This window comes from Pholcus phalangioides, unplaced genomic scaffold (assembly GCF_987345545.1).
Source record: "Pholcus phalangioides strain wild (caught in Gottingen) unplaced genomic scaffold, Ppha-v1.0 ptg000022l_1, whole genome shotgun sequence".
NCBI classification, from domain to species: Eukaryota; Metazoa; Arthropoda; class Arachnida; order Araneae; family Pholcidae; genus Pholcus; species Pholcus phalangioides.
Genome location: NW_028301615.1, coordinates 14,990,798 through 15,002,161, shown reverse-complemented (window position 1 = coordinate 15,002,161; position 11,364 = coordinate 14,990,798). Strand labels below are relative to the sequence as shown.

Below are 11,364 nucleotides of genomic sequence, written 5' to 3'. Positions count from 1 at the left end.
ACATGAAAAAGGCCTACGTGGGTAGTTTGAAATTTCATACTAAAACTGTTCTGCCAAACATTGAAAAATAGTTTGATTTCATTCATCATTGATTACACCTCCTGGGTTGCCTCATGGTGTATAACCTGCATTATATATACACACACGAACAGACTGAGTGGTGCCTCTCTCTCAAGCTGAGACTCGCTGAATTTCGATTCGAAGCCGTTGTGCCTGTCTCACCTATCCAGTTAGTATTGGTAGGATTTGTAGCGTCCGTTTTACAGTAATTTTTCCCGTATATCCTTAGAGATGGATCGGGGTGCATCAAACTAATTATCATTGATTACGAAATTTCAACCAAGAAAAACAGTCGTTCCTAAAACACTTTTCGGGACAGCACATTTATTAGCAAGAACTAGGAAGTGTCCCGGAAAACCGGAATATATGGTCGGCTACTGTAGGGGCCATCGATAAAATTCTTGTTCAAAGGAGTCGAGCTTCAAAAAGTTTGAGAACTACTGGTTCAGGGTATATGTTAATTTTGAAAGAACAAAGATCAAATGTTTGAGAAAAAGTACTCATGAATCATGTAAATATTTTCATTTTATTTTCTTAAACGATCTGATGATAATATTGATCCAGTTCTTCGAGAATAAATTGAATAAAGCGAACTCTACTGATTATCGAATTGCTTAAATAGAGGATGAATCATATGGAGCAAAGTGATAGCTACAGAACCTACTTATAAGATAGAGCACAAACAGGAAATAAAATCGAATACTAGTAAAAAAAATCATACAACAGCTGTAAGTTAACTTGGAAAGGTTATAAAAGATTGGTATCGACAAAACATGATTTCAATTATGCCAATTATGGAAGGTTTTCTCAACCGTCGGACCACGGTTCTGTATCGGGGAATCTGATATCAGTCACACTGGACAGTGAGTGGTTCACCGTTTCATTTTCAACCATTTATTTCCCCTTAGTAGTGTGCATGACTGTCTTTTCCATTCACAAAGAGGAAATAAGTAATGCCGCGGGCTTCCAAAGGTTGAGCACCACTGATTTATGGGGCATCCGGATGCAGAAAATCTTATTCGTCAAAAAATACCGTGATATTCTGCGTATAATCATTGAGTTATACATTAAAAACCATCTAAATTTCTTGATGTAGACTTACCCTTTAACCGGCGTAGTAGAAATCCTAAACCCTATTTAAAAAAGTCCCTCTTTTATCAAGCTTTCTTCTTATTATCAATAGGTGTAAAGTAAGGGAAACAGAAAAATATTATATGTGTTCTATCGAAAAATCATCTCCATAAAATCATTACAAAAATAAAACGCTTTTTGATACAGCTGGATATCTCGTCAGTCGGTGTCTTTTTAGATAACTACTAGAAATTTTGCATGTGAGAATTATATGCCACTTCGGATTATAGACAGAAAATTACGGAACTTTTCCCAACTCCGACGTATTCTTCGCTCTCCTTTTGGAAGAGCACTATGCACATGCTCTACTAGTACATTATCCGCCGCCCATGTTCTCACCGATTAGTGACATGAAATTGACGAAATTGAAGGAGTTTGAATACCGACAAATCATATGCATCTCACATGGACCTATTTCATTTTTAATTAGTGTGTATCATGTTTAAATTTTTGCTCAAACATGGGCAAACATTGTCCATTCGAGAGTTTTTCTACTTAATATTGTACATTATCTATTAATACATGTATTGTACGATCCCGATGTCGAAATATTGAGCAGAGACGAAATAATAGAGATATTTGGGCGGATATTTTGAACCTTTGAAGATTAGACCCAGTTCAGATCACACGTGATACTGGGTTCATAAGTTGATATTTATTTAATTTTAATACTAACAATGTTGCCGTAAAAATATTTTTAAAAATCAAATCTAATCTAATTGGATAATTTGAAGGATGATCTGGTTAACCATTGGTTGCTTTTTCCTTCTTCGCTTTTGATTATCGAAGGGATTCTTGTAACAATATAGCTCTTCATGATGAAGCCCTTGTGATCTCAATCTTTGGCCGGTATTTCCTATCCTATCCTGTTGAGCAGGGATCCACTGCAAATATATTGCATCGTATTATGGCTTCCAATGGTAAAGTAGTGGCTTCGAAAATGATTTAATTGAAGTTTATGTTGATAAAAATGTAGAAAAAGTAGCTAAACCACTTTCATTATCACAAACTTTGAGAAATGAGACTATTTGAAAATATTGTCTATTTTTGAAGGATAGAACATTGCAAAAAAGAGAGCTGGCTAGAAAACAAAAACTTCTTTCGGAGCTTTTTTTTAGCATACATATATTTTTATTACATTCTCCCCGTAATACAAAGGAGGATCAAAATTGCTGTAACACCATTTGGAAAAAAAAGGAACCTTATCATTTACGGGATCTGAGGTAAATAGCTAAATAAAAAAATAAAAAAACTCCCGTTTTTCCTCATTTACGAGAACGAAAATCACCAGAGTAACACTTACTGTTCCGTCAGTAAGTTTGTATTGCATGAATTGAAACTTCCTTTTTGGTTCTAAATTCGTATACATATATATTTTTTTCTTTTATTTTCCCAATTTTAGTTTCTTCTTCATATGAGTGCGAAGAAACATTTTCTTTGGGTGTTGAAATTGCCGAGTTGAGGAAGGATATATCTTGATAGCGATGAATCTTGAGTCTTCCCACAACTTGGAAGATTAAAGCTGAAGCGAGACATGAAATGGTCTGTGTGATACTCGGGCTTTGTATTCTTCCCTAGAGGATTTTCCTGGAGGCTTTGAGTGTAAAATGCTCGTTTTCTCAGAGGTTTGTGGAACATTTTCATTGTTCCAAGTATTTCTTCTTTTTTTTCATTTCTTTTCTCATTCTATTTTTTTTTATCTTTATTTTCATCTTTTTTTTTTTCTTTTGGTCAAACTTCAATCTTTCTGTTTTCCCAAATGGAACAAGACCTAAAGTAAAAACAATAAGAGAAAACTGGGAAAGAAGAGAGCTTGATGACATACAGTCAACATACACGAAAGGTCATCACTGTTTATTCTATTCTTTCTTCGCACGTCATTCAGAAACATCCTATTTCATACCCGAATACATAGAAACTTTCTGTCGGGAAGAGAATTTTTCCGAGTGACATTGGATAGGTTCAAAAGAAGTAGAATGGAAACTTTTCTGAAGAAAAACTTCATTCTTTTATGTTTCTTTATGAATTTCAAGGTTCTGTAACGCATTACTTCCGAAGATGTTCGAAAGGAATATGTTGAATTTTCAGTTTAAAAAACTTATATGGAAGATAGTCAACTAAATCAGGTAAATTTAGATGGTCAACTACATTGAAATGATAAGTTCAGGAAATATGGAAATTGAAATTTCAATATGTAAATTATTAATTTTTTTTCTATTTTTCAACTGCATTTCTCTATTTTACTGAAAAGTACGTTATCCTGTAACATAAAGAGGGAAATTCGACAAGCTATCAGTATTAAAAAATTCTTGTTTTTTCCCCATTTTTTATGTGCTGCAGATGAAAAATTGTTATGATGAATATGGATTTTCATTCTCTTACTTCTTTATTTTGTGGATCTGTATTTTATTTCAGGGTACTTATTCAGTATAATAAACATTTCTGCGATTTTCCAACTCCAAAGTAAGAATGCGAGATAGTCTATTATTTCAAAAAGTCTCTTCACCGAGAGCAGTCACACCTAAAACACGATACTTATAAAAATTCAGGAATCTTTCAAATTCGTTTCAATAGATAAAAGACAAGTGTCGGCACCAGTGTAAAAAAAACACAAAAAATAGCATAGATGATACATTTATAGGTTAAGGCTACGCATACACACGCAGCACGTTTCTGCATGTATTGATTTGTTAGAAATTCTGCAGAAGAATGTGTACGAAGTGCATGTACAGTTACATAGTAGTAGAGAAACACATGTTTACTCCACAAGATCTACAGGAAACCGGCTGTTATGCACAGATACAAATTTTTTGAAACAAAAATTAATATTCTGTCAAAAACTGAAAGTAAGAAATATTCTATCTGCTTCTAAAGCGCAGTGGTAGAGCAATCGCCCGGAATATAAGAGGGGGTTGGCCCGAGTCCCGCCTAGAGTCTGAGGTGAATTTTTATATCCGAGAATCGGTATCTCTACGCAACAAAATTTTTCTTTATATCTTGTGGAAGTATAACAAGCAGCGACAATACTTATGGAAATGTTCGTGACTGCAGTCGTTTAAAAAACAAGCCAAACAAGAACGGCTTTTGACCCTCGCATGTTGGAGAAATACCATATGTGGAGGAGACATATTGCTGTGCATTCTTCAACAATGATAGAAAAGTAAGATGTCATTTTTCAAATCTATGTAGACCATATAAATACACTGTTTATTCCCTGAAGTATAACAACCCATGTTTTTTTTTTTAATTGAAATAATTTTTTTTTGTCATATAATAGCATTCAATGCTTGTCAATTAAAGGGTTACTTCATTAGAAGGACCAAGCCGGCCATTTTAACCGTTTCGATCTTCTCGCGCGATTTTCATAATCAACCAAATCACTTAAGATGTTAAAATTTCACGCGATTTTTCCCTAAAAATGCATAAATATTAGTAAATATTACGCTATCCAATTATCATAAATTAAAGAACAAATTTATTTTTTTTTATCAGGAACTCCTTTTATATGAAACGCATTTGACCCATTTACACATAAAGACGTTACGTTTTGTATTTTCTGGGTAAGGAAAAGAAGATATCCTTCTATTATGTTCAAAGCATTGAAATATTGAAGTATATATTCTCAAAGTGTGAGAAAAACTTCTGCAACTGTCAAGTTTTACAACCAAACGAAATATAGCGTTGATCAGATGGCTCGAAAGCATTCTGAGTGGATATCATTCATTTACCAGCGTGCGTTTTTCCCCACCATTCGACGTAGCCTCAAGAAATGCTTGGTAAATAGGTAGAAGACAAAAAAATGAAACTAATAAAGTTAATTTTTGTCTTGAAGAAATAAACTAAAAACTTTAAAAACATTCATTTCTTCAGGAATCAGAGTTTTGCTAAAAAACCACAACACTAGTGCTACTCTATAACGAAAAACGACAGCAAGGTCAGGTCCCGCTATGCAATAACAAAATAAGCGATAAGTTTTTGATGCGTAAAATGTATTTCTAATGTTATTATTGAAAAGCGTAGAAAGTGTGATGTGAGAATAAAATTACAATTATAATGTTTAGAATGTAAATATATTTTTTATCAGTTGCGCAACGAGGAACTTTTGTGTATGTATTATCCAATTTAAAACTGACTACTAATATTTTTTTTCGATTGATCCGTGTTTTTTGTACGCCAAAATGGCCTTTGGAAAAGAAAGAAAATTGGAAAAGTTAATTTGTTAATTAATTAACAAGGTACTCTTATGCATAAGCCAAGTCTTGACCTGAAAATAATCATAAAAAACCACATTAATCGTCGAAAAATACGCACATATTTGTGTGCCTCTGGAGTGAAAAGGTTGAAAATAATGTTCAATTATAAAATACATTAGGAAATCTCCGAGTTTTTATATTGTGTTGTTTACCTACACTCATATCTACATTTAAACATAAAAAGAAGAACTTAAGAAAATCGAGATTTTATAGTAAAAATCAACCTCCGATCATTTCTAGCGTTAAAAACTATTTTAATATTTAATTACTATATCTAATGACATTTTTAATCAATCATATAAAAATCGACGGGGATTAAAAAAAAACTTCCTCTACAGACAGCGCGGGATATTTTTTTTAAGTTTTGTGTATCAATGTTTCAAATCATTTCATCATATTAATTAAAGATCAAAGATTTAAAACTCACGTAAATCATGCACATGGTAAGCTTAAAAAGAATGAATTCAGAGAATACGCTTTATGTAATTAAATTTAAATTGCTTCATTTAATTGAGACTTCCTGAGGAAAAAAATATTAAATGGCAATAAGAACTGGAGCAACACGTGTTGGCAAAAAGATGAAAAAAAAACACCAGCGAAATCTTCAAAGGACGGAGGAAAAAAAACAGAGGGATTTAAAGACAAAACAAATTTTCTCCTCTCGTTGCAGTATCTCGCTTCAAATGGCTAGTAGTTTGCTTTTTGAGCGAATGGACATAAGCAAAGAGAGCTGTTAAAGGAAAACAACACACAGAGAGAGCGAGAGATAACTCGCAATTTTTCTCTCGTACACTCCCGCCCCCCCCCCCCCCAACATGTAACATACACATTCTAGGCCGATGGTCGTAACCGGCGAAACAGCTCTTCTGTTGGTTGCCCACCTTTTTTCCTCGGCCATTTTATTGGATGGCGTGGATAGAGGAGGTATACGAGATATTACATAGCACGAAAATGACTTCTGGGAGAACGACTCGCCCTAAGGTGATATCAAGATGTACGCTATGCGCGGGAATCCGTATATAAAGTGAAATATGGTCACTGTTAAAGGTTGCAACGCCTCTCCAGTGGTGGCGTTTTCCAGCGATGGAGGCAGAGAAATTGTGATTTTTCTCCAGTGTTTTTTAGGCTCAACTTATAGTCTGTGAAATATCATTTTCAGAATATGGTTCCCATCCAATTTCTAATTTTTTTTATCATTTAAGAATTTTCAAATTAAGAAAAAATTAATAATAAAAATAAAGATTGGAATTGTTTTGTTTGGATTTTGTTATTATTACTGTATATGCTTAAAACTGGGCAAGACAAATCCCAGGCGACGGGTTGCCATGTCGATTGAAAAATTGGTATTAGAGCCTAAATTGTCTATGTGGCAGAGAACACCATAATTATTTTTATAATTGTATAATTATAGTTGGTAGTAGAGTATAATTATCTATCAGGGCTGGACAAAACTATGCCCAAACTATTCCAGGTCATGTAAAAGTTTCGACTTTTCGACTTAAGAATTTAAAATTTTAGTTATTTTTAATTGTTCTAATTTAAAACGAAACGCAGTTTTTATTAATTTTCATCGACAATAATGCAAGTGTTTCTACATTCATTCGTGCAATTCCACAGAAATTCTTTTTTAGGCAGCCTGATGCAAATATGTAATCAACGTATTTTGATGAATTTTCGCAGTCCTAATATTTAACAGCCCGATGCTGTCATGGGCTTTCAGATACTAAACTGGGTGCATAAGCTGCGATCTTCGGCTTTCTTGACTTTCTTGATGACTACTACTACTGAACCACAAATGCACCTCGTCCATATTCTTCTGCGGAATATCTAACGAATTGATACATGTTGGAATGTGTATATACGTGGTGAACCAAACGTGGTATGTTTCTGTATAATGCTTGCAATGTATAATGCGCTTCCATCTGCTATCAATTTTTTAAATTATGAGTAAAGAGTGTAATGATTCAGCAATTCTATTGTTGTAGGCCTGTTGCTCTCTGTGGCAAGACCGGCGTTACAGGGAGATGGCTCGCATTCACCCCTCAAAGTTAGGAACCACAGTAAATCAATTCAGCCGACCACTACTATGACGATGGTGAGGGTCCGAACCGGGACCTCCTAGAGATAAAAGGCCTCTGCATTGTTTGCCATAAAAGTCATTCAGACTACTTCGTACATTTTGAAACGCGGCATCCTATTTCGTTTCTTCTCATTTTAGCGTAGAATCTTCCTTATTGGCTCACAAATACCGCATAGTGATTGGATGTGGGCATAGAAATCGCCAATGCTAAGCCTGATAATTTATTTTCCTCACAACGGTGATATTAGGAGCAGGGAATTTTTTTCCTGAATAAAAATGTGAGGGGAAATGGACTACTTATTTATGTCACAAGCAGACTGCCGAGACCTTCTAGCTCTAGGAGTGTTCGAACCCGGATCCTCGCGATGCGAATCCGTTGTTATGATCACTTGACCCCCATTGCGGTATTTCTTGATGACTTCAGACCAGAAATGTAGGAACGCAACACGTTTGTTAGAAAAATACTACAAAATATTTGAAGGATCCAGGGGGAAAAACAACTGCACAGGAAAAATTAGAATTTGAGGAAAACGAGTTTGAAAGTTTGGAGAGAGTATAATGGTTTTCCCCCCCGTATACCGACACTTTATCTCTATTTTTTACGGCTTTAAAGTCGTTCTAACCCAAAAATGAATGCGCGTGGGGATAGTATACCTTGAAAGCTACAAGATGGCATTGCTATGTCATTTCCGAAAAAATTACTGTAAAGTCGCTATTTTCCTCTGGATCATTTGTGTGAGTCAGAAGAACAAATTATGTTGAATTGAACATGGATGAATGAGCTCGTCTAGTCTTAGTCTTCCCGTACGCATAGTTTTTGTATAGAAGAGATAAATGCGCACGAAGAGAAAATTTCTGCGTTACGGTTTTTTGCTGCGATATCTCTCTCTCTCTATCAAATAAAAGCAAAACTCTCGGTAATAAGTATTAAAATAAAATGGTTGTGGGTTTAAAACTGATATGTAACACACAAAAAAAAAGAAAAACATGTATGAAACTATTAATTTTTCATTTTTATGCTGCATATCAGGGAAATTGTATGCACCAAAATACCGGTCACTGTTTTTGTGTTTGTTGCAAAATAACTTTTAGCAAATATCAAAAAAGTATAGGAACCTATATTTTGGCGCATGAAATTTACATCGGTAAGCAGCAAATGAAAAAAATATATATATAGTTTATACAACATGTTATGTATTTTCATGCTGTGTGTGTGTGTGTGTGTATCAGTTCAAAACCAAAACACGATTTTATTTAAAGGATTATAACAGTTTTTTTTTTGTTTTTTTTCAGTAGGTGTCAGTAGAGACATAACTTTACGGTTTTTATAAAAGCACGTTATTAATATTTTTTGTTTTCGTCAGTTCTCAAATTATTTCACCTATTAATGCCGGTTCACGAAAATTTTTAGTTTTTAATTCCAGCGGTCTTTGATGAGAAGGTTGAAGAACACAGTATAAAGCCCAGGGATGTAGTGCCAATATGTAATTTCAGAAATTGCTTTGCAATGAGTGGCAACAGCGAACGCCGTAGGTTGTGTTTACTTTTTGCCCTGTGCAGCTGAAGATATCCCACTCTTCCTTTCCCTTTATTTTGTTTTCCTTTGCTCTTAATTTCTGGGAGCAGTCGACAATGATTTATATTTTTTTCTTTAATGTAGAAAATCTCTACCAGCCGCAGGGAGAGGGCCTTGCTGTTGCCAAAAACCCTGCTAAAACAAAACCATTGATTGATTGATTGTGTTTACTTGTCGCTCCGTAAATTTTCTTAATTTTTAGTAATTTTCTCGAAGTTTGGTGGCTAATTTTTTTATCAGTAGGTTCAAGTAATTGTTGAGGATTTAATTTATGTAAGTGTTTAAGCTCCTGTCATCTAATTACATCGTTTAATCATGCCGAAGTGTGACACGTGCTCGGATTCAGTTGAGGTTTCCGATTCACTCAAATGTAGCGGGTGCCAACGAAGTTTCCATTTCACGTGTGGCGGATTCAGCGGTAAGGCTGCACGTAAACTGTCACAGGATAAACAGAGGAAATGGACTTGTGTAGCGTGTACGTCCTCTCCCAGGGATACTTTTGCTGGCGGTAGTGATTGCCCGAATATTTCGGATTTCTTGGAGAGGATTGTGCAACAAAACACCGATCTCAAGGACTTCGTAACCAACAAGTTGGAAGAATTTAAGCAAGTGATCGATTTCAATAATGCTGTCATGAAAGACCTGAAGGACTCTATAATTCAGCTACAGAACAAAAATGAGGAATTGCAATCAAGGAATGAGACTCTCGCAACTGAAAATATGGAGATCAAATCCGAAATGAGGAAACTGCAATATGACATCACTGAGTTGAAGCAATATTCAAGGCGTACTAACATGGAGATTACTAATGTCCCGGAATCAGAAAATGAGAATCTGTCCCAGATCTTATCTAAGATCGAAGATTTGGCTGAATGTGAAATGATCAACAGTATAATGGTCGCTCACCGTGTGCCTAGTATGAATAAAGACAAACCTAAACCGATTATCGTTCAATTCTCGTCTAAGCTGGTGCGTGATCAGGTGTTGAAGAAACTGAAAGATAAAAAAGTAAGTGCGTCACAAATCAATTCCCGATTCTCTACTATCCCGGTATATTTCAATGAACATTTAACTCCTGAGCTGAAGAAGTTGTTTTTCCATGTACGAAAATTTAAAGCTGAGCATGACTATAAGTTTGGTTGGGTACGTGACGGCAAAATTTTTTTGCGAAAGAATGAATCATCCAGAGTCATACGAATAAACTCTGAAAAGGATTTACCTTCGATTTCTTAACTGATATAATAACTGAACCTGATTATGATTGTAAAATTATTACAGGTCTGGATGATATAAGTGCATTTTTTACGTCCTTACCAACCAAGTATAGTTTAAATATATTTCATACAAATATTCAGAGTTTGCGAGCTAACTATGATAATTTTTTAGCAGAATTTTCAGGTTGTTTGAACAAAATATCTTTATTAATTTTTTCTGAAATTTGGATTTATAGTAATGAAGTGAACTTGTATAATAAGTTGGATAATTTCAACTCGTTTTTCTGTTGCAGAGAAAATAGCAGGTCGGGGGGAATCGCAGTCTTTGTACGGAAAAATCTTATTTTTAATCAGATTGATATTCATTTCACTACGGCTGAATGTATCCTATTATTCAGTAGGGAATTTAATATTGCACTCTTATCTATCTATCGTTCTCACCAATTCACAATAGCTGAATTTAATAATGAGCTCCAATCTGTTTTATCGAACCTTAATTTCGATAATATTATAATTATAGGGGATTTAAATATAGACATTTTCACAAACAGTATTGACGTCCTTGATTACCTGAACTGTCTAAGCCAATATGGTTTTAAGTGTCTGATAAATAAGCCTACTAGAGTGAGAGATACATCCACTTGCATCGATCATATTTTTTTTAAATCACAAAATAACCCATCCACTATTTCTTCTGGAATAATTATTAATAATCTAACTGATCATTTTCCCATAGTTATGAAACTGAGCCATAATACAGTTCCAAGCTCAAAAATTTCTGATTGTAGGTATTTTACAGTAATCGACAAAAATATGCTTTCTAATTTTCTAAATAGTTATAAATACAATTGGAGGGATAATGTTGATATCGATACGCAGTATAAAACTTTTGCATTTGCATTGAATTCTATTAAAAATAATTTCAAATATCGCACTAGGAGAACGCATAAATTTAATAATAATTGGATGACAAACGAATTGTTACGTATGGTTCGTAGAAAAGAAAAACTGTATAAAAAAATGCGGAAATATCCATTTGATAGAATCTAC

General features: G+C 34.4%; 1 protein-coding gene across 1 annotated transcript; it reads left to right on the top strand.

The window, feature by feature from the left end:
- The first annotated feature begins 9,373 nt into the window (after nucleotides 1–9,373).
- Nucleotides 9,374–10,392, top strand: LOC149069512 (uncharacterized). The gene has a single exon (XM_089249714.1). It carries the CDS (start codon nucleotides 9,416–9,418, stop codon nucleotides 10,331–10,333), a length of 918 nt encoding a protein of 305 aa, XP_089105840.1. The 5' UTR covers nucleotides 9,374–9,415; the 3' UTR covers nucleotides 10,334–10,392.
- The last annotated feature ends 972 nt before the right edge of the window (nucleotides 10,393–11,364 follow it).

Bases quoted from the DNA above. Each gene is read 5' to 3' on its own strand.
- LOC149069512 (XM_089249714.1), top strand. From the start codon at position 9,416: ATGCCGAAGTGTGACACGTGCTCGGATTCAGTTGAGGTTTCCGATTCA.